The sequence below is a fragment of the Podarcis vaucheri genome (genome assembly GCF_965113315.1).
Source record: "Podarcis vaucheri genome assembly, chromosome: 2".
Lineage (NCBI taxonomy): Eukaryota > Metazoa > Chordata > Lepidosauria > Squamata > Lacertidae > Podarcis > Podarcis vaucheri.
Window position 1 is genome coordinate 64,177,831 of NC_138760.1, and position 23,784 is coordinate 64,201,614.

Here is a 23,784-nt window from a genome sequence, read left to right on the forward strand (position 1 = left end):
TAGTGGGGTAGATGTGGAAGGATCATTAGGCGCGAGTGATCATGCTCTTCTGAAGTTTACTATACAGCGGAAAGGAGCAGCCAAGCATACTAGGACTCAATTTCTTGACTTTAAGAAAGCCGACTTCATAAAACTTAGGGAAGTGCTGGGTGAGATCCCATGGACAGCAATACTTAAAGGAAAGGGAGTTCATGATGGCTGGGAGTTTGTTAAGAGGGAGATAGTAAAAGCACAACGACAGGCAATACCAATGAGACGGAAACATGGAAGGTGCCTAAAGAAGCCAGGGTGGCTATCTAAAGAACTTTTAACTGAATTAAGATTAAAAAAGGATGTGTACAAAAAATGGAAAAGGGGGGAAACCACCAAAGAGGAATTCAAACAAATAGCCAGCACGTGTAGACACAAAGTCAGAAAAGCTAAAGCACAGAATGAACTCAGGCTTGCTAGAGAGGTTAAAAGCAACAAAAAAGGCTTCTATGGGTATGTTCGTAGCAAAAGGAAGAACAAAGAAACTGTGGGGTCACTCAGAGGAGAAGATGGTGAAATGCAAACAGGGGACACAGAAAGGGCTGAACTCCTCAATGCCTTCTTTGCCTCAGTCTTCTCCGATAAAGAAGACAATGCCCGACCTGAAGAATTTGGAGCAAATGATTCAGCAAAGGAAACACAGCCCAGAATAACTAAGGAGATAGTACAAGAATATTTGGCTAGTTTAGATGTATTCAAGTCTCCAGGGCCAGATGAACTGCATCCAAGAGTATTAAAAGAACTGGCAGATGTGATCTCAGAACCACTGGCAGTCATCTTTGAGAATTCCTGGAGAACAGGCGAAGTCCCGGCAGACTGGAGGAGGGCAAATGTTGTCCCTATTTTCAAAAAGGGGGAAAGAGAGGACCCAAATAATTACCGCCCAGTCAGTCTGACATCAATAGCAGGGAAGATTCTGGAGCAGATCATTAAGCAAACAGTCTGTGAGCACCTAGAAAGGAATGCTGTGATCACCAATAGTCAGCATGGATTTCTGAAAAATAAGTCATGTCAGACTAACCTGATCTCGTTTTTTGACAGAATTACAAGCCTGGTAGATGAAGGGAACGCAGTGGATGTAGCCTACCTTGATTTCAGCAAGGCATTTGACAAGGTGCCCCATGATATTCTTGTAAAGAAGCTGGTAAAATGCGGTCTTGACTATGCTACCACTCAGTGGATTTGTAACTGGCTGACTGACCGAACCCAAAGGGTGCTCATCAATGGTTCCTCTTCATCCTGGAGAAGAGTGACTAGTGGGGTGCCACAGGGTTCTGTCTTGGGCCCGGTCTTATTCAACATCTTTATCAACGACTTGGATGATGGACTCAAGGGCATCCTGATCAAATTTGCAGATGACACCAAACTGGGAGGGGTGGCTAACACCCCAGAGGACAGGATCACACTTCAAAACGACCTTGACAGATTAGAGAACTGGGCAAAAACAAACAAGATGAATTTTAACAGGGAGAAATGTAAAGTATTGCACTTGGGCAAAAAAAATGAGAGGCACAAATACAAGATGGGTGACACCTGGCTTGAGAGCAGTACATGTGAAAAGGATCTAGGAGTCTTGGTTGACCACAAACTTGACATGAGCCAACAGTGTGACGCGGCAGCTAAAAAAGCCAATGCAATTCTGGGCTGCATCAATAGGAGTATAGCATCTAGATCAAGAGAAGTAATAGTGCCACTGTATTCTGCTCTGGTCAGACCACACCTGGAGTACTGTGTCCAGTTCTGGGCACCACAATTCAAGAGGGACACTGACAAACTGGAACGTGTCCAGAGGAGGGCAACCAAAATGGTCAAAGGCCTGGAAACGATGCCTTATGAGGAACGGCTAAGGGAGCTGGGCATGTTTAGCCTGCAGAAGAGGAGGTTAAGGGGTGATATGATAGCCATGTTCAAATATATAAAAGGATGTCACATAGAGGAGGGAGAAAGGTTGTTTTCTGCTGCTCCAGAGAAGCGGACACGGAGCAATGGATCCAAACTACAAGAAAGAAGATTCCACCTAAACATTAGGAAGAACTTCCTGACAGTAAGAGCTGTTCGACAGTGGAATTTGCTGCCAAGGAGTGTGGTGGAGTCTCCTACTTTGGAGGTCTTTAAGCAGAGGCTTGACAACCATATGTCAGGAGTGCTCTGATGGTGTTTCCTGCTTGGCAGGGGGTTGGACTCGATGGCCCTTGTGGTCTCTTCCAACTCTATGATTCTATGATTCTATGATTCTATGAAGGACACCCTTCAGATACAACTGCTGTGTTCAGAGGGAGGCTTATCCAAAGTTGCTCGCTTCATACCCTAGAACAGGAGCAGGAAACCTGTGGTCCTCCTGTTGTTGCTCAACTACAACTCCCATCACCCCTGACTATTTGTCATGCTGACTGGGGCTGATGGGAGCTGGAGTCCAAAAGCCTCTGGAGGGCCCCAGGCCCCAGCACCTATAGCCTAAAATATTTCAGCAACATCTCAGGAACCAGATAGTTTGGAAATCATAGTTATCCAGGATACCACAGCCCATACTGTTGATTTAGATGGCTTAGTCGACAGCCACTGCCTGGTTATTAATTTCATCAAAGTGGAAAGTGGGAAAAGTACCAACAGTAAGGGAATGGAAGAATAAGTTACTAGACTATGGAGAAATGGCTCATTTGACAAATAGATTAAGGGGAAATACAAAACAATCATTCACGCAAAAATGGGATATGTTCAAGAAATACCTACAAAAATATAATAACGACATAACTTCTATGGCAACGTTTGAATGACCCTTGTGTAAATTAAACATTATTAAATTGGGAGAAATGGTACAATATTTTACAAGAAAGTATTAGAAAATATATTAAGAGTAAGGTAAGAAGTATAAGTACATTCAATGTTGTAAATGTAACTTACATCGGGAAATGACTGGAAGTGTATTTTGACTTAGTTTAGTTTATTGGATTTTACTTTGGTTTATTTTTGTTTAGTTAGAAAGTATAAGAAAAGAGCACGTATAAGTACAAGTTTAAATCAATATTTAACGGTATAATTATTTAAGGTTGTTATTATTATTAGTGTTACCTTTTCTTTGTACGTGTATTTAAGATTGTGCTGGCCCCCGGCCTCTTGAGTGAGATGGGCGCACAACCCCAGAGTCTGTCAAGACTGGCCCGTACGGGCAGGGGTACCTTTACCTTTACCTTTATGATATCCTTGGATGTCAATTAATAATAAAATAAAATAAAATAAAATAAAATAAAATAAAATAAATAAAAAGATTTAGATGGCTTAGAGAGCTACATTCCCTCGGATTTTTTTTTTTTTTTGCACCTGGGACACTGCTATAGAAGCATTCAATGCACAGGATGGATGGAGGAAACAAAAGAGCAGGAAAGACAAGCACCCATCTATAGAAACAGACTTGGCTGCCTCTGTTAGGAACGTTCTGGAAAAAGGAAGGCGCAGCGGAGCAGGACTCAAGGTTTCATGGAGGTTGTGGAATGGATTGAGAGACACAACTGGAAACCTTGCTGCATTCTCAGTGACATCAGTCTGAGAGGGTTTTTGAATTTGGAATTGGTCAGCAGGGTGTGGAGAGAGAACTGACTTTCTTTTGGAAAATAGCTCAGTTTGCCAAGGCCAGTTCCAAATTAAGCCAGAAGGAGCTAATTCATCACTAAAAAGAGCAGTTTCTATGTAACTGATATTACTGTAATTATTTGCAAGTTTTCTTCATCGAACCCCTGGGGAAGGCTGTGCAGGTTCAAAGCCTATGAGGTTTTGAAAGTCATGGTCTGAGTGAACACCTGCAGTCTAATTTTTTTTTGGGGGGGGGGAGTGCCATGATTATTTTGCTGCTGAGAAAAGCTATACATTGAGATGCGGGGGTCACATCATTGTAATAAAATTCTCTTGTTCAAGCACCAGTTGGAAGTTTTGTCTCTACCCCCCCCACACACACTCTACTCCACCCCCAGCTTCATAAACTCTGGACAAAGAACCAGCAATAGGATAACATTCTTGAATAGCAGCTGATGCATCTGGCTATAGCACAGTGCAGCCACATGACCAGGAAAGCTGTCTGTGGACAAACGCCGGCTCCCTCGGCCTGAAGCGAGATGTGTGCCACACCCCATAGCCGCCTTTGACTGGACCTAACCATACAGGGGTCCTTCACCTTTGCTGCCTGTTCTCCTTGCTGCACTATTGCTTTTTCTAAGACTCTGCAGAGCAAACACAAGCCACACCAATGCACAGGGAGACTGTGGATGTATTTTAGCTTTAGCAGTCGCTAGAGCAGGCTTCCTCAAACTCAGCCCTCCAGCTGTTTTGAGACTACAATTCCCATCATCCCCGACCACTGGTCCTGCAAGCTAGGGATCATGGGAGTTCTAGGCCAAAAACATCTGCACTAGAGTGACGCTCTCTCATATTGTGACACATTTCCATAAAGGCTGGCTGCCACATTTTTAAAGGAGTGTTCTTCAGCTTCAGTTCTTGGTGGACTTCTATCAAACATGACCATTGGCTAAGCTATCTGATGACAATGAGAGCTGTCATCCAGCAACATCTGGGTACTCAAGGTTGAAGAACACTGGTTTAAACAAAATGATTAAATGAAGGGATGAATGAACAATCCCCTACCCACAACTTTTGTTAGAAATAAAAGGACATACCCTTAGCTTGGAATTCAGCATGCCCATCTCGAGATCATTTTCACAGTTTTTGGCCTTGGATTTGCAGAGTTTTATGAGGCACATTTTAATTCTCATTATGAGATAATAAAACGACTTAGGGCTTGGCACTAGGTTAAAAGGAGCAGGTAGAGTCCTTCCCTCGTCAAAATATGAAAGCCAAAGCTTGGCACGTGCAAACTTCCATTCCACATCTGCATCCTCCTGCAAAAGGAACAAAACGAGGGTTGCTTTTTAAAAGATGGCAATGTTACCATTTCAGAAGACAACTCAGTGTATATCATTCCACAGATGGGCAATACATTTGTTGGGACCAACCAAACTGTCACAAAAGTGCAGCAAGCTTTTGATTCTCCAGATGTCTTCCTCAGACAAGATTAAAAAAGAAATACTAAGCAGTCTGTACATGCTTTTAAATAAATAAGGGAGGGTGGGATGTACAAAACCTAGGCTTATCTTGGAGGCATGAGGTTGTTTATAGACTCAGTCCCAGATGGAAATTGCAAGCTGAATTAGTCCCTCCCAGGAACTACAGATGTCAGGTCATACACCTAGGAATTCTGGGATAAAGAAGAAATGGTTGCTTCTCATCCCTGTAAATTAAAGTCTGGCTTGCAACCCAGACCTTTCCCAAACTTTAAACAGAACACACAGGCTCCTGGATAGGTAAGCTCATTGTTACTAGAACAGTCTTGAAAAGATGCTTTAAAAAGTGCTCTTTCGATTTTGATCTTGCACAGGTGCCAAAATGTTTTGTCCTGAAGTCAACCGTCTGCAGAAATGCTGCTTATAACTTCCTTTTGCAATTAGCCATGAATCAAATGCACTACAGAAATATCCAATTCTTTGGCATTTGATCCACTACTAATTCTCACATAGCACTTCTCATCCCTTCTGGTAGGATTATAATCAGGCCTTTTCTTTCTTTCTTGATATGGCCTTATTCCTATAATGTGGTTCTTTTTCAGATGTAGGATGTGCAAACAAGTTCATTTCTCAGTTTAAAAAATTCACTGCTACATGACTCTCAAAGGAGCCAAGACACAAATAACAATTGTGGGAGGGCAATTCAAGGTGAGCACTGCCTGTTTTGATCTAAATGGCATCTTTCTTCTGTTTTTCCACTTGTACCTTCGGATCTCCAGATTAATTATTGTTTGTTTGCTGAGTGAAAACCAAAAAGCTATCAGCGTCAGTAAGAGAATGTGGCACCTGCTGACAGTCCATTCTTAAACCTGCACCATGATAAATGCAGTATGCTTCCTGAGCTTTTTAAAACCTCTCTTCTGGTGTAATGTTGTGTTTCACAGGAATTCAGATATAACTACATTACAAAGAGGTAGCAGCAAACAACCATCCTATTTTATGGTTAGTAGGCTGGGGGCAGGTTTAGCCATATTGTGCCCCATCATCCAAACCCAGATTAGAAATACTGTACACAGAAATGTTTCCTCAAGGGATCTTGAAATCATTTGCAAATTAAATAGAGGAAACCCACTGGGTAGAGATGCATTTTGCCCTTAGAGAGAGCAAAGGCCACAGTGATGGAACTGGGCTCCTTTGGGAGAAAGAGTGGGATAGAAATTTAATAAATAAAAATAAAATAAATGACCAAGTGAGAAAAAGAGATGATCTTCCTTTTCATAATATATAGTCACCAATTAAATTTGCTACATCATCACATTTGATGTACCTTACCTCAATTTCCTGATAGGAATTGTTGATCATGGCTATTAACATGTTGAGGAGCACAACCACCATGGTGACGTTATAAACTCCATAGAGCACATATCCAATGTTCTCAATAAACTTGTGGTCGTACTTCAGCACCACTGATATTACTTCAGACAAACCAAATATGGACCAGAATAAGGTTTTAAAACTTTCTTCTACCCTAAAGACAAAAAAAGAGTCTTTAGTCCTCCATAGATACCTTGTCTCCATGTGATCACAGGAGCTGCATGTACAACTAGGCAATATCCTCTGAGGTGATAAAGATACATGATGTACTAAGAGGCTAAGAGCACTGACGAACAATATCACACCCTTACATTGGCTGATTTTCCTATTTCCAATTTTAGTCTGGATCTGGACTATGAATCCATACAGGGTTTCAATATTTCTATTGGCAATCCACTAAATCCTCCATGGATCACTGGTTAAAAGGTGAAGGTACCCCTGATTGTTAGGTCCAGTTGCAGATGACTCTGGGGTTGTGGCGCTCATCTCGCTCTATAGGCCGAGGGAGCCAGCATTTGTCCACAGCTTCCGGGTCATGTGGCCAACATGACTAAGCCACTTCTGGTGAACCGGAGCAGTGCACAAAAATGCTGTTTACCTTCTCGCTGGAGCGGTATCTATTTATCTACTTGCACTTGATGTGCTTTCAAACTGCTAGGTGGGCAGGAGCTAGGACTGAACAACGGGAGCTCACTCCGTTGCAGGGAATCGAATTGCCCACCTTCTGATCGGCAAGCCCTAGGCTCTGTGGTTAAATGTGAACTAAACACACCTCCCCTCACATCTTACCTTATGCATGAGAACCCAAGCTGCATAGCCATGGGACAGTTCTTGTTATTTTATTTTGTTTGTTTAAAACATGTACACTATGTGAGGAATTCATTTCTGATGAACGATCTGCCCACCCCTCTCCCCACATGGTGTTCTGAGGAGACTCCTGAATCACTGAGATGATAAGATCTAATTGAGGGGTGAGAATCCTCAGGCCCCGGCCCTAAATGTGGCCATCTGGGGCAATCTTACTTTCTGGACTCTCACTATGGCACACCTTTCACTGGACCACACAGCTCACTGGGCTTGTTCCATATCCTCAAGTGATTTTGCTTGCTTGAACTGTGATGATGCCTTTTGATTACCCAGATAAATGGAGAGACGCATACTTACTTTTGTATACTTTCCTATACACAGGTAAGTATCACACCTGCTGCTTGGCATTACTCTACAGCAAATGAGCTAAACTAATGAGCATTATTGCATCCTTGTGAGATTTTGACCAGCTCCGGCCCATCTGGAGCTGGTACAGGCCCGTCTTATCTTGAGCCCACGCAGAACGTAGTCACCCAACGAAAGGATAAGCAGGTAATGTGCTACATGCTGAAGTTTATTTACAAGCTATGCTGAGAGCATACAGACATACATCTTGCCTCTGTGAGAGCAGAGAAGCAACTCCTCTCGACACAAAGAAACCGAGAGAACACTGAAAAACAGGAAACCAGTGTACGTCACATCCAGTCTCCCATTCCCGTGGGAACCCAACAGTAACTCTGACTGTGGAATGTAAACAGTGTCTTGTGGCATGCATTAGCTGCTCAGTGAGGGAAACAGAAACCAACAATCCTTACACTGCTTTTCCTTTTAACAGTTGAAGGGTTTTGAAAACTACATATAAAGAACTGTAAAACTGTTGCTCATATAAGCTGAGGCATGGCTTCTGTTCTTCCATTAAGCAGAACATTTCCCAGTAATAATACCTTTTATAAATGTTTGAAGGTTGTCATCTAAATCACTTAGCCAACTGAAATAAAAAACCTTGACCCCAGCAGTATCGCTCTATTAACCTTTTATTTTAATTTGGAAGGGTGCCACTATTTTTTCAGGTCCTCCCAGCAATGTTAATATATTAGTGTCAAAACTGCTATTTTCCCTCACAACTTAAGCATTAACCTCTGTTTTGGAATGCTGCCATATTTCCCTTGAAAGTCTCATTGTTATGCAGGCATTGTGAGTCTGTGACCACAATGGTCCTATACATATTAACTGAATGAGGTAGAACAGAAAATGGCACCCTCTTCCCATGTCAAAGTGCTTACTGTCCAAAGCCTGCCAAATTATTTTGGCACTTGAGGTAAAATAATAATAATAATAAAGAGCCCTCACATCTCTTCCCCCAGCCACTTCTTGGCAGTAAAAATATAAGAATAAGAATAAGAATAAGAATAAGAATAAAAAACAACTGATGATTTGTTGCCCTTTCATAATTGAAATGGCAGTCTGAGGTAGTGGGAAACCCATTGTTTAAGTTGTAGCACTTTGTGAGGCAGGTGGATGTTAACATGGAGAAGTCTACCACCAGCACCCCCGTTAGACAGCAGACTGAGGACATGACACAACTGCAGCATATGAGAAGTTGACCTCAAGCACAAGAAAGATGGGAAATTATCTGACACATGGACTCTTTATAATAATATAATAATAATTTATTATTTCTACCCCGCCCATCTGGCTGGGTTTCCCTAGCCACTCTGGGCGGCTTCCAACAAAAGATTAAAAATACATTAAAACATCATTCATTAAAAACGTCCCTAAACAGAGCTGCCTTCAGATGTCTTCTAAATGTCAGATTGTTGTTTATCTCTTGGACATCTGATGGGAGAGTGTTCCACAGGGTGGGCGCCACTACCAAGAAGGCCCTCTGACTGGTTCCCTTTCGACAAAACTATTTATTTGACTGTCAGGTTGGTCTGGACCACCAGATGTCCTTTCTTTCCTTCCCTTCCTTCCCTTCCTTCCCCTTACATGTGTGCACAGACCACAACATTTTGATTTATTAGGGATTATTTGTATTGTTTGACTGTATTTGCTTTTGTTTCCCTTTGGAAAAGTCAATTAAAAAACTATTAGTTTAAAAATGCTCTTCCATCCCAAAGCTGTCATCCACATAAACTACTAGATGTCAGAAAGGAAGGGTTTTGGTTGCTGGATCTTTGGTTTTTGATCTTCCTGAGATCCAGTTCAAGGTTTTCTATTGTTTTTATGGAGCCTACTTTCTATAGTGACACAGGCCAGGGGCTCAGATTTTGTCTGTCCCTGCTATAGGCTTCACCTTGTCACATTGACTTCCCCTTCCCCCACCCAACCCAGCTTTGATCCCACTCACTACCTTCTCCCCTTCTGACTCAGCAGGAAGTAGGTCTGTTTAGCATCCTAGGGATCCACTAATACCTGCCTCCCCCTCTGTTGCTGCTACTGTGATTGGCCAGGTGGTTGTTGTGGTGGTGGCTCCACATGGCGGCAAGAAAATTTGGATTGCTCCACAAGCCATGCTTAGAGTAAATCCACTGAAATCAATGGCAGTTGAGTTTGCAAACTTAAGTCCTGTAGATTTCAGTGGGTCTGTTCTAAGCATGGCTGAGTCTGGATCGAACCTGTTACATTCGGCACTGTGGTAGTGATCAGATACCCTCCTTCTTCAGTACTGAACAGGTATTTATCCACTTTGCAGAAGGATAAACTGCAGAATGTGGGAAGTGAAGTGAATGATTCAAATTTATCCAGTGAATTAAAGCTGCAAGCCGAGTCTGAAGCCTGCTGGCTGCTTCCCTCTTGCTGCAATACACACAATCTCCCTTACTATATTGGCATCTACATATATCTGTCTCCGGAGGGAGATGGGATTTTTCCATTACTACACATCACAAGCTCAACAGAGGATATTACGATCTTTCATCAAACAAAGAATTAACACCACATAGTAATATGTGACATTAAAACCATGCAGGAAAAAAATATGTGACAGACAGCTGAGCTGCATGATGACTTCTCCTTGTTTCAGTAAGCATGAGGCTTATTTCCAGGAGGACACATCACTTACGTAAATCTCTCCTGCATAATTTCTCTCCTGTCTGAAAAAAGCATTAAGGTGTCTTTCCAGATGAATATTTTTGCCTTAAAAATTTAAGTGTTGTAGGCCTAATGTACCTATCCAGAATGCAGGGGTGGGTAGTAAGATTGTGGGACTGAGCCCGTCTCTGTATTTGAGACACATTCTCTGTTGGAATCTAAGCTTTCTCCAAAACATGCTACATTTCTATGTACAGGAGTAATAAATGGTGCAGGCTTTCAGCTGATGTATTGGGGATGTTTTGGTGCAAAAGCAATCTGACATGAGAACCATCTCTTGCTAGTTAACTAGCCCCAGTGGTGGGCGAAGAGCAGGCATGGTGCGCAGTGCGTCCTGGGGGTGTGGTGCCCAGCGGCGGGGGGGGGGCGGCGCGATGGCACCCTGCCAGGATTTTGGTGCCAGGGGCGGTGCGCTCCCCACCCCCCTCTTCCTCCATCACTGACTAGCCCGCAGCTCAAGGTCTTTAAGTTAGTTCCTCCCTATAGCTATATACTAGGGGCTGCCCCTTTGCTTGCTTCGCTCACCCTTGGCACCTATTCTACCCCCTAGACACTGCCAACTTTACCCTAGACCTTGCCACCACCATCCTCGACCTCATTGATCACCCCACACTAACTCTTTAGACCATGGGTAGGCAAACTAAGGCCCGGGGGTCAGATCCGGCCCAATCACCTTCTAAATCCAGCCCATGGATGGTTCAGGAATCAGTGTGTTTTTACATGAGTAGAATGTGTGCCTTTATTTAAAATGCATCTCTGGTTATTTGTGGGGCAGAGGAATTCATTCATTTCCCCCCCTTCAAAATATAGTCCAGCCCCCCACAAGGTTTGAGGGACAGTGGACGGGCCCATGGCTGAAAAAGTTTGCTGACCCCTGCTTTAGATAGCCTGCCTTCCACCTTATGCCACCACAGCAAAGCAAGTTGACGAGTCAGACCTCCACTTGTGATTTGGAATGGGCATTAGAATGGATTCTTTCCCATAAAATCGGGAAACAAGTCATATTATTTCTGAGCACACTCTGAGATTATGATCCTCGCACACTTGAAACTGTTCGAATTCAAAGGCAACTTGTGCCCAGCTTGTCATGAACTTTCGATTTCCAGACTGGGGAATTTCATTCTCCTTGTTTCCAAAATGGGCATCATCACTAATGGAAATGTGTAAAATAGGATTATTACTTGCAGCCATGTGACAGTGACCGCTGCCTTCCTTTACATTTAATCTCTCAAAGACAAGGAATTTAATTCAGCATAAATTCAAATGTAAATTGCATTTATCTTTTTTTAAAAAATGATGAATTGGAGCACTAAGAAGTGAAATACTGACAGTTGCAACCTGAAATCTGCTATCTTGTACAGCTTCTTTAGGCCACAGCCTTTAATTACAGGATTAGATACTATTTTTCACTTCCAACATCTGTCAAAGGATGTGTGCACTTGAGAGCAGAATTAAGGGCATACAGGCAGTTGAAAACTGGATGATTCATTCTGCTTGACTGAGCTACAAAGTTTTATATTCATGTATATTGTTAAGATGCTACCCAAATAGCACATAGCATCGGGTAGCATAATGAATATGGAAACAGCAAAGGTCAAGTCCGAATAGCCTCAAATCTAGGGCTTTTTCAACAGTCTTTTTTTAATGACCACTCCTGCTTCACATGTTGGCTCTCAGGAAAGTTGTAGAACAATGTGTTCAATACACTGATAACACTCATCCAGGCAGTGGCGTAGCGTGGGGGGTGCCAGGGGTGCCGGCCGCACCGGGCGCAACATTGGGGGGGGGGCGCGTTTGGCCAGCCCTTCGCAAGACAAAAGTCCATAGGGAAATCTCCGGGACAGCGGGGAAGCGCAGCGCGTCTTCCCCACTGTCCTCGGACCTCCTCCGAAGCCTGGCGGTGGGGCAGAGAGACCTCCTCCCGCCGCCAGGCTTCGGAAGGATGCTCCAAAGGCTGGCGGCGGGAGGAGGGCTCTCCGCCCCACCGCCAGCCTTCGGAAGGCTGCTCCGAAGCCTGGCGGTGGGGCGGAGAGACCTTCTCCCCGCGCCAGCCTTCGGATGGCTGTCCTGAAGACTTGTGGTGGGAGCAGTGGCGTAGCGTGGGGGGTGCAGGGGGGCCTGCCGCACCTGGCGCAACATCTGGGGGGGGCGCGGAAGAGACTCGAGTGCTAAAATCCACGGGTTAGAGGGCGCAAATTACTTGCCTTGCCCCGGGTGCTGAGAACCCACGCTACGCCACTGCATCCAGGTATCATCAGCATATGGAAAACATTGAGCTGCAAAGTCCCTAAGGATTCCTCAACTGCCAGGATTGTCTGGGGTTCGAAAAGAGAATATTAGAGAATGTTTGCTGATAATTCTCGTGATTCAGCTACTCAAAGCTGCATAGCACCCTACATAGCTTAGGTACAAGCTATCTGAAAGATCGTATTCCCTTATATGAACCTGCCTGTGTTTTGAGATATTTGGGGCAGGCCCTTCTCTTGATCCTGTGACCCTCACAGGCATGCTTGGTGGGGACATGGGAGGAGAGGGCCTTTTTAGTAGCTGCCCCCAGACTTGAGAAATTCCTTCCTAGAGAAAGCTATCTCCTTGTTCTCCTTCCACTGGCAGGTGAAGATTTCCCTGTTCTAACAGGCTTTTGGGAACTGGCTGCTTTTAATGAAAGGGCTGCTGCTATGCTGTTCTTACTGTAATAAATTGCATGTTTAAACCAAATTTTATATATGTATATAGTTTTAATCCTAACAATGTTTAATTGTTTTTCAATTATAGTTTTTTCCTTATGTTTTTAGCAGTTCATGTTTTTATCTGTAAGCTGTCTTGAGTCCCATCAGGGAAAAAGTTGGAGTAACAACAACAACAACACAGAAGACAAGTGAAGACAAATGGCTTAGGGAAGAGAGGGGCAAACATAGCAAATCAGTGGTTTCATCCAACCTTTCCTAAGCATCATACTTAAAGCCAGGGCTTTTTTCCAGCTAGAACTCACCAGAACTCAGTTCTGGCACATCTCATAATGGTGCCACTGCCATTCTAAGAGAACAAGAAAGGAGTTCATGGTGAGTTCCGGCACCTATTTTTTCTAGAAAAATAGCACTGCTTAAATTAAAGGGCATGATGTGTCATCTGCATTGATCAGCCACCAAACTAAACAGTACTCAAGTTCTTAAATGTGGCACTTTTGCATAAAGTCTATTTTACTACTTCTAATTATTGCACAGCATAGTTCAACACTTGTTCTATCAAACTGGCATGGAATTTTATGCAATCTGTGGTTCTGTATAGAAAAATACAAAGGCAATCTGGAGAGAAAGCCAGTTGCATCACAAACTGTCTTGCAGAGATACTCACGTCGTGAATGCTGGGTTATATTTTGCACCAAGGTAGTAGGAGTAAAGGTTGAACATTCCAATCATGAAGGCGAGAAACACCATGATGAAAATAACCATGAATTTGAAGATGTCTTTCACAGTCCTTCCCAAAGAGATCTGGAGAGGACCAAAACTTTCATTGGCAGGGAGGATGTATGCAATCCGGGAGAAGCTGAGTACCACTGCAATTGCATATAGTCCTTCTGATATGATCTGAGGATCTGAGGGAAGCCACTTGCTCCTGGCTAAAATGAAACACAAGAGGTGATATATATTATTAATGTGAACAGAGCTAAGGTTCAAGGGGTGGCTGAGGACCTGTACATTGCAGGAGGAAGACCCAGGGTATGCTTTCTTTCACCGCTGGTTTCCTAGGGATTTCCTAGATGTTACGGTCTTCCCTTCTTACCCACTTCACTTTACCCTCCCAGTTTCTTCTATTACCTTTCATTACTGCAGTAGTTCATCTGCAAGAATTCTAGAACAAAATAGTGGGTTTCGGCCAAAGCAGAGGCACACCCAAGAATAACCATTAAACTAGAAGACTTCTGAAGGCCACCCTCTATAGGGAAGTTTTTAATGCTTGATGTCTCATTGTGTTTTTATGTTTTGTTGGAAGTTGTCCATAGTGGCTGCAGTGACCCATCATAGGGGCCGAGTACAAATAATAAAAGCATCATCATCATCATCACCATCATTAACTAGCATCACATTTCAGAGGATCAAGGTGCAGCAGATGTCTAAAAGTATATATGAGAACACAAGATATTGCCTTGCACTAACCCAGGCACACCACTAGTCTGTCTAACTCAGCACTCTCTATAGCAGGCATGCCAATGGCAGTCAGGGATGTGACAAATGTGCACCACCAGGGCCAGCCTGGGCTGGCCCAAGACATCTTGCTGTTTGAGTCAAAGGACAAGATGGTACTCCCCACCCCATTCTACAGATTTACTGGCAACTGAAACTTACTCCAACACTGACAATGGGATAGTGTCCTCCATCACACTTGAGGCAGAAGGTTAAGGGTTGTTTTTCTTTGGGGGGGAGGAACTATGGGATATATTGCCTTATCACCAAGGACTAGGTGGGAGGAGTGGTGGAGATCAGGAGGAACAGTCAGGGTGCTGCCGCCATTGCTCCCAACATCTGCCACATGAATCAATCACATCACACTGCCTAATGGTAGGGACGGTACCAGATCAGGGATACAGGGAAAGCACAGCAGATCAGCCACTAGGTTAGAAACAGAGAGAAAGGATGGGCTCTTTTTATCAGCTACCAGAATGGAAAAAACATTGCAGATGACATTCCCCCTATAGCTTACAGTGGTACCTCTAGTTATGAACTTAATTTGTTCTGGAGGTCCGTTCTTAGCCTGAAACTGTTCTTAACTAGAGGCGTGCTTTCACCAATGGGGCCTCTTACTGCTGCTGTGCCGCCACCAACAATTTCTGTTCTCATCCTGGGGCAAAGTTCTCAACTTGAGGTAACTCTTCCTGGTTAGCGGAGTTTGTAACCCGAAGCGTTTGTAACCTGAGTCATTTGAAACTCGGGGTACCACTGTATTCCAATTTATATTATCTTTTTCCTTTACTTAATTTTTCTTAATCTAGTGTAGTATTTAGAGGCTTCTGTTGTCTTTTCCTTTTTTTCTTTCACTTGAATTTAGCAAATATGTTTACAAAAAGAAATGAGGAAACTCAGCCATCCAATACTATGATTATTCAGAACAAAGATGCTGACTGAGGTATTATAAACAGACAGACACACAAATAACTAAGAAGAGAAATAATAGGCAGAAATATCAAGTCTCTGACAGGCCCTTGTCTGAATGTCTACTTTTATGATAACTAGTTGGATGTTTTAGTATTTCCATTTTTGTGTAGAATTCTGTGAATTACATTACAGGAAAATCCTTTCTTGCTTTTTTCACTTTGTACTTCAGAATAATGCTGATTACACAGTTGTTCCACAAGAGGGAGCACTTACCCCACAATATGTAATAGAAAAAGGTAAAATGGTCTAGCAGTGTCAAAAAAGAATATAATCCATATGCATGCCCTGCTTAGTAACTGCTTTACTATGTGTGTGAACAAAGTTTGTCCTGACACGTTTTCTTAGAGAAAATGTAAATTATTTCCAAGTGTTCTGCATCTGGGTGTTATAAGAAATCAGCGTTGCTCTTCCAAATTCAATAAAAGTACATTGTGTCACATTACATCTGAATACTGTATTATTTCATGGCTTCCCTGTTCTGCAGGTTTTTTCCCAGGCAACTGTAACAACCGAGCCCAGAAGATGTATGGCTCAAAATTATGGCAACTTTGTGTGACAGAAGAAAAACATTTCAGCCTGCTTTTGGTGACCTAGTCCTGAAACAGCTACAATCCTGTTTCTACAATTGTTGACAAATTACATTAACACATCAAAATCCAAAGAGGCCCAAAGAGATTCTGCTGTGCATTCCAAAGATGTATATTGGAATATAGGAGGTTGAGATCAGGCAAACCCCAGGGACTTCTGCACACAGATCACCCCTTACATTTAAGGAGGCACTACAGACACAATTTGCAAGTGAGAAGCAAAGACTGAGGGGTGTAGTGCTTAACCCTCCCCTTTCCCCTGCAACCCCCCAGATGCTCTCTCTCCCCACCCCCATGAAAGCTCTGCGTGCATATTTGATATCATACAGGGAAAACAGCTTGGAAAGCAGGGAAAAGATGAAGGTTAAGCACCTGCATGCTTTTGCCTGCAAATCACCACCATCACCTTTAAAGCACAGACATGCTGCTGGGTTTCCAAATGCATGTTGGGCACTGATAATTCAGTTTTGACCTCACTTGTATTTCCTCATCTGGAGGAATCTCTCTCAATGCATTTTGACAACAAGCTCACAGTGTGGGAATGGTGCTTTGAATTGGGATTTTAGTTTTGCAAAACCTGATTTGGGAAATTGCCATCTGTCACCAGACCAGACAAAACTTTGATTTTTATTTTTTTTAACCTAGTGCCCTTTTACTAAGGAGCTGCTGGCAGTCAGTGATAACTTTAGCCAAATGTTTCTTTTCCTTTTTCCCCTTGGAGAAATACTAAGGGGTCCTACCCTAGCAGTGAGTCATATGCCAACGCTTCCCCAGGAGTTTCACCTGCTAAATGTACATACATATTATCAAGCTGTGAATGTCTCGTTCGCTCGGTCTCTTTTTCTTTGGGAACACAAAGCAGATCCCTTCATCTGTAGGTTACCTTTTGTACGGTGAACCTTGACAATGCAGAGGTTCTTCTCCTGTGCGGCCTTGAGGTTGTTCATACAACTGCATTCGGTTTGATCTCCATACAAATCTGGAATTTCATTTAAGAGCAGACTTGTCTGATTCTGTATTAGTTGTTTTAACAAACTGGCTCAATTGGACACATTTAATGAATAATTTGCAAACATCCCCTGACCTTCAGGAGAAGAACTTTGCTGCTTCCGCCTGAGCTGGAGCAACAAAAATGTATTAAGTAACAACCCTCTCTTACCATATGTGAAGTAGGCAACCTGAGGAGGAAGGGTGGCATTACTGAGGTCATCAACGGGAACGTACAGGTCCACGTATTGTTGTGCTTCTGATGCCTTGAGAAAAGCCATGAATCTGGCAGTGAAAGAAGCTACAAAGATCGAAAGCATCCCAAAATCCAACAGGTTCCAAAGATGCATGACGTATTCCCGGGGGCCTTCTTCCCAGATTTCTTTGCATTCGGACCATATCATACCTGAGGGGAGGAGGGGAGGGCAGACAAACTTGGCATCATGTCATCAGCAAGGTTGGCAAAGGTGTGTCCCTCAAAATCCTCAGCCATGCCCAGGCACCAGATGTTGCATTAAACTTGCAAAAACACTGTCTCTCTGCCTCTCTCCCCTGAGCAACACGGCAAAGGCAGCATTTCTTCAGCTCCACCCAAAATGTGGTCCCTCCTGGAATGCAAAAACTTAGTGGCCAGAGCAATCTATGTTCTCTTATAGCTGTCCTTCCGAATATTCACTGACTCTCAGTATAATAAATCACAACCAACACCGACAACAATAGTTCTGCCAAGTCCTCAAAGCACTTCATGTACATGTTATAGTTGCAATCCCCACAATAACCCTGTAAGAGAAGTTAAAATAGGGTTGCGACATTTCAAGAAGTAAAAATCTGGACATTTTGCTGATTTCCCCAAATTCCTCCCACATGCTAATTCCGTCATTGGAATCCTGGACGTGTCCAGGAAGATCTGGACGTATGGCAACGCTAAGTTAAGTGGTGGTGTCTGGCCTAAGGCCGCCTAGTGAGTTCATGGCAGAAGCAAAATTCAAACCAAGGACCTCCTGATTTGTAGCTTAGGGCTCATCCAGACTTTCTTTTGTGTCACATTTCTAGACACAGGTCCACGCTTTAAAATGCCATGTCTGATCACTTGGGTTGTTGTTTTTGCCCTGGCATTTTACCCACAAAAGCCTAGTCTATACTGCTGAGTCAGAGTAAATGGCAATCCTCAGAAAACCCACACTGCTGTTTATTCGGATTTTGGGTCAAAGCATGGGTTTTCCTGAGGAAAGAGGCAGGTAAAAAAGAAGTGCTCAGACATGGAGCTTTAAAGTGTGAACCTGTGATTAGAAAGTGTGGAGCAAAAGGTGGCTCATAGCGACTATGCTACACCAATAGCAACCAGGAGAAATTTTGTAGTAATTCATTATTTTCCACCCAAAACTCAGCTATGAAGAATTGTTAATGTCGCAGGACCAGTTTTCACATCAAATGCAGTTTTTTTCATTGAAATTCAATTCACTCTGCTTAATTCCAAATATTATCATCCTGACTGAGTGAGGTTTCATTTGTGATGTAATTGAGAAAATAATTGGGGGGAAACCAGAAAAAAATTGTAGCAAGATGTAAAATATTATATTCTTTATCTAGGCTGCAGAGAGAGCTTGCACAGGTTGTGGGCAGTTATTCTCAGAGAACAGTAGTGAAAATGGAAGATATCTTGGGGGTGGGTGGAGAGGGCAAACAAATATCCTGAATTTTCTTCACTTGTCATGCACCTGCTACCTAAAAAAGCATTCCTTTCTCAAAATACAGATCTCCTGGGAGGCATTTCAATATGATTTAAAAGAAATAAATAATTCATATTGTCATTCATGAATTTTTTACATCTTGTCGCTTATTCACTTTCCCAAATCTAATATCCCACACAACTGTTGTTTAACGCACTTTCATTTGGGATGCACAAAGATTGCATATCTTTATTTGCACTGTAAATGAGCAGGCTCAGAGCCAGGAGATTCCATTGTCTGAAGGACAGTACCAGCTTTTGACAAAAATAACTCAGCTGCAAATCTTCCAGGTAGAATTTGGAGCACCTCTGCATGGGAGGCTTCCTTAGTTTCACAAAACCATGTCAGCCTGGGGCAACCCAGGAAAAAAACATGGGCCCACCCGCTGCCCTGTCAGTTGTGGCACAGCAGGTGTAGAAATTCAATTCAGGTATGCAAGCAGGTCCTGAGCACTGCAGTCCTCTCTTCCTGCAGTTTCCAGGAACTGGGATTCAGAAGCATGCTGCCTCCAACAGTAGAGGGGGAACATAGGCATATTGGTTAGTGGCCACACAGCAGAGCAGAGTAGTAGAGCATCTGCTTTGCATGCGGAACATCCCTGGTTCAATCCCCAGCATTGCCAGGGGGCTCTGAGAGAAACCCGGATTTGAAATTCTGGAGAGCCACTGCCAGTCTCTGTGCATAATACTGAGCTAGATGGTCTGACTAAGTATGAGGCCGATTCCTGTTTTCCTAAGGAGGCACCCAGTACTTGCTATTTTCAATGGGACCTTTTCTCTCATTGCTAACAGCAGGTGTATAAACAGCCTCGGCCCAGTATACCTGAAGGAGCATCTCCACCCCGCATTGTTCAGCCCGGACACTGAGCTCCAGCTCCGAGGGCCTTCTGGCAGTTCCTTCACTGCGAGAAGTGAGGTTACAGGGAACCAGGCAGAGGGCCTTCTTATGGTGCCCGCCCTGTGGAACGCCCTCCTATCAGCTGTCAAGGAAATCTGACTTTTAGAAGATAACTGAAGGCAGTCTTGTTTGGGGAAGTTTTTAATGTTTGATGTTTTATTGTTTTTTTAATATACTGTTGGGAGCTGCCCAGAATGGCTGGGAAAACCCTGCTGGACGGGCGGGGTATTATTATTATTATTATTATTATTATTATTATTATTATTATTTTGAGGAGGGTAGATTCTGATTGGGTCCATTGCAGGGGCAAAGAGCTATACCTCCTGCCAATACACAGTGGACTTAATCCAGTTTGGGCTTCCCCGTATCACATCTGCTATTTATTTATAAAAAAATAAACCAAGCATGGCAGAGTAAACTATGAGACACATCACAAGTGGTTTGACCTTCAGCCTAAGAAAGTGAAACAGCACCCAGGAAAGCAGCTTCTGAGGGGTTTTGTGCATTGTTCTCCCATGTAAACTTTGTTCTCTCATGTCAATGCTGCCTGCTATGATCTTACTGATTTTCTCAGACTGCCATATAATTCACTGGGGAATTATAAGATCCACGCATTGGCACAATTTGGCTTGGAAAGATCAGGTGTGTTATACAGGACCACCAAGGCTGTTTGGACAAAGTAGAGACAGTCTTAGTGTTTGAGTTCCAAGATAATTTGCTTACCAATGGATAGCAAGAGAGAGGGCAGTCAATCATGTAGGCAAATGTTTTCTCCCCCATGGGACTTCAAGCACTGCTCAAAACAAATGCAACTGAGCTGAGCTACACTGTTTGTTATCAGCCCTTGAAAACATTCATAAAGCTGTATCAGAATTGGCAAGCTATTAAACAGAATGGTATAACTTCCTAGAAGCAATTTAAATGAGAAAATCAAACGACACTCTTCTAGAAAGTCGGATAAAAATAAATAAATGAATAAAATCCAACATTATTCCAGAGTGCCTGGAGCAGTAGTGATAAAGATTTCTCTGATTATGAGCAAGGTACCAAAATCTTCACACGGACACACACAAGGCAGATACCAATTCACTTCTTTAGCCAACAGCCTCACCACTGGATCTTCATGCCTTCCTCATAATTCCTGTTGGCAAGAGTCTTTTTTAAAACACCAAGGATGGGGAATCTGTGCCCCTCCTAGATGCTATTGGCCTCCAACTCCCATTAGCCCAACTCCAATTATCTCCAATTAGGCCAATGATCAAAGAGAGTGGTAGCTGTAGCTTGACAACATCTGCAGGGCACCACTTAGGTACCTCTGATGTAATGTTACTGTCAGGGGATGAAAGATTCCACAGAGAAGGCCCCTTTCAGAGGCATCCCTGAGCTCCAGCTTTTAGCCCTGACTTTGCTCTTCACTGCCATCGGTCTGTGTCCCCTTGACCTGTGCCTACGAGAACAATAGGTGATTGCATTTCCACTTACCTAGAACCCATTTCATGATGAGCATTTCTGTCCATGAGAACTGTGTTGTTTTTACCCTAAATATTTGTTTGGGATGATCCATGGCAGTTTCATTGGGTAGCAGCTTGACTCCTTCAAATCGGTCTGAGGCGTTCACTACTAAGAGTCCAAGGAAAATGGTGAAAGAAACGGCGTGCGCCACAAACTTCATGAAGGGGCTCCGGAGTGTCTGTCCCAGCTGAAGACAAAGGACATACAAAGCCATGAAGCTGACTTCAACATTTCTGCCGTAAGAAAAGCAAGACTTTCTTCAGGTTTACATGGCACAATTTCAATGCCTGAAGCATTATTTAAGAGTAAGGCAATTTCAGTAATTTCAGTGGCATCTACTTCTAAGTCATGGATTTGAAACACAAATACTTCACTTACAGGTATTCTAACACAGTCCTGCTGATAGTACCTATGCACTTGTACATGTGACATTTCCAAAATAAGGATCGCCCAGAAGTTGTACTTATAAGTCATTACCTCCTGGGACCTAAAAGTAAGGTTGCCATATTTCAAAACATCCGAGCTTTTTTTTTGGGGTGGGGGCAAAGTTGTTGAGTTGTTTTTAGCTTTTGGGGGACCAAGTTGCAATTTATTTGTCATTTTTGAGTTATTTCTATTTTTTAAAAAAAATTGCAAAAATGGCACTGCTGCCATTGGCTACCATAAGTTTGGACATTTTTTCCTGGACATTTTCCCCCAGACATTTTTTCCAATTTCTGCCCGGACACTGCTAAAGACAGCTGGATTCTGGAAATGTCCAGGAAGTCACAGATCCATAGCTGTTTAATCTACTTTGGTCCTTGCCCACTCCACCACATTGTAACAAGTTTTCACTATGAAGTTTCAACATTTTAAATTTTCAACTTTGCCAATAAACTCTTGCAATAATGTACCAGTAATTGTTCAAGAGAGAAATATTATCTTTAAAGAAAAAAGAAAGAGAGAAAGAAAGAAAAGACTACAAACAAATTTACAAACTTGTCACACTTCTGAAAAACCTAGGGGACTTCATAAAGACTTAAATGGTTTTCTCCAAATGTGAGATCAAAATCTATTATCTTTATCCCAGTATTTCCATAGTGCTTCTATATTCACTTTAATCATATAAACAAAGGATTATTTGAAGCCAGAACATCTCTTTTAAAGCTTAAAGCACACACAAATATTTTTGCCAGACCTGAAACTTAGCTTCCACAATACTAACATAGCAAGTTCATGAAGTGTTGATATAATTTGAAGCACATTTTTGCATAAACAACTCAGCATAAAGGTCCAAACACCTATGGATGGATATTCTCATATTGAGTACAGAAAATATTGTCCTGAGGAAAGTTTTTGAGAATTTTATATTACGTATAGGCTGGTTAATATTAAAAAACACACCTTTCCTCTCATTTCAACCCTGCTGGCAGTGAAAAGCCTGAAGGATCCCCCAAACTAACGTACATCCCTTTCTCCCTGCAGAACAAAACTTGTAAAATACCCCAACTCACTGAGATCTACCAAGCCCCAATGTTATCAGCCTTTAGGCACCTGTTTAAATTAAGACTAAGAAGGCCTTTGGATGAATAATCTTTCTAGAATGGGTACAACTACGGTGCTTTGTTTTGGTTTTACATTTTTCAGCTTTCTAGACTTTTCAGGTCCTATCTTAACTATTTTTATTTTGACAGTGGTTTACTGCATTTTGTGGTTTTGTTTTTACGTTATTGGATATTTTATTATATGTGTGTGTGTGTGTGTGTGTGTGTGTGTGCACGCGCACCCTTTTAATAGCCACAATTGAAACCTCCCCATTTAGTGCAGGGAAGAAAAGTAGTTTTGCTTTTTTTAACCTCATCTCCCTGTCCTAATACCTACTTTGTAGATATTACAAGCTGTTGTTGGGGGCTCAAGCAGGCTCATTCTACTTCCTCATATTCCTTTGCTCCCAAATGATACTCTTAACATTCTGTAGCTTAGATGCTGTCAGGATCCTTTAGGCCAGGCATAGGCAAACTCGGCCCTCCAGATGTTTTGAGACTATAATTCCCATCATCCCTGACCACTGGTCCTGTTAGCTAGGGATGATGGGAGTTGTAGTCCCAAAACATCTGGAGGGCTGAGTTTGCCTATGCCTGCTTTGGGCTCTGGATGGCACTAAGTTAAGCTGTTTGTTGTGCAGTTTTTTTAAAAAAAACATTTATTTTACAAATGAATGCACTTTCACATACAGTACCTGGGGTGTGCCTCTAGTATGCAGTCCACTACCTTATTTTTTTTGAATATTTCCCTTCCAAAATGATAGGCATGGGACCACTTGGCTTTAGTATTGAGAGGGTACGATGACGATAATTGCAGTGTGAACACTAATTGTGAAAAGTCAATTCAGTGCTTAGAATTTATTCTAGCCAAGGCACTCTGGCTTCTTATTTCATAACATTTGTTCTGCAGTATCTACCTGCAACAATATAGGGAAGAACTGCTGCTTTGTCCTGATGACTTTTTGTGTGTATGTGGTGTTGGTGGAGATAACATTGATACTATTTGTCTAAGCAGCTGTATGCAGAAGCAGCACATCTCTGGA

The 23,784-nt window shown here is 42.7% G+C and overlaps 1 protein-coding gene across 2 annotated transcripts in view; it reads right to left on the reverse strand.

The window, feature by feature from the left end:
* Positions 1-23,784, reverse strand: part of TRPC7 (transient receptor potential cation channel subfamily C member 7) — a 108,699-nt gene that overhangs the window by 16,097 nt on the left and 68,818 nt on the right. Inside the window, exons 5-9 of one of the 2 annotated variants that reach the window (XM_082211557.1) lie at positions 21,189-21,405; positions 17,252-17,485; positions 13,707-13,971; positions 6,411-6,606; positions 4,695-4,916 (exon numbers count right to left, since the gene is read on the reverse strand). In XM_082211557.1, coding sequence (XP_082067683.1) covers positions 4,695-4,916; positions 6,411-6,606; positions 13,707-13,971; positions 17,252-17,485; positions 21,189-21,405 — 1,134 coding nt within the window. The remainder of the gene's footprint in view (positions 1-4,694; positions 4,917-6,410; positions 6,607-13,706; positions 13,972-17,251; positions 17,486-21,188; positions 21,406-23,784) is intronic. The other variant, XM_082211558.1, reaches the window with a different exon arrangement.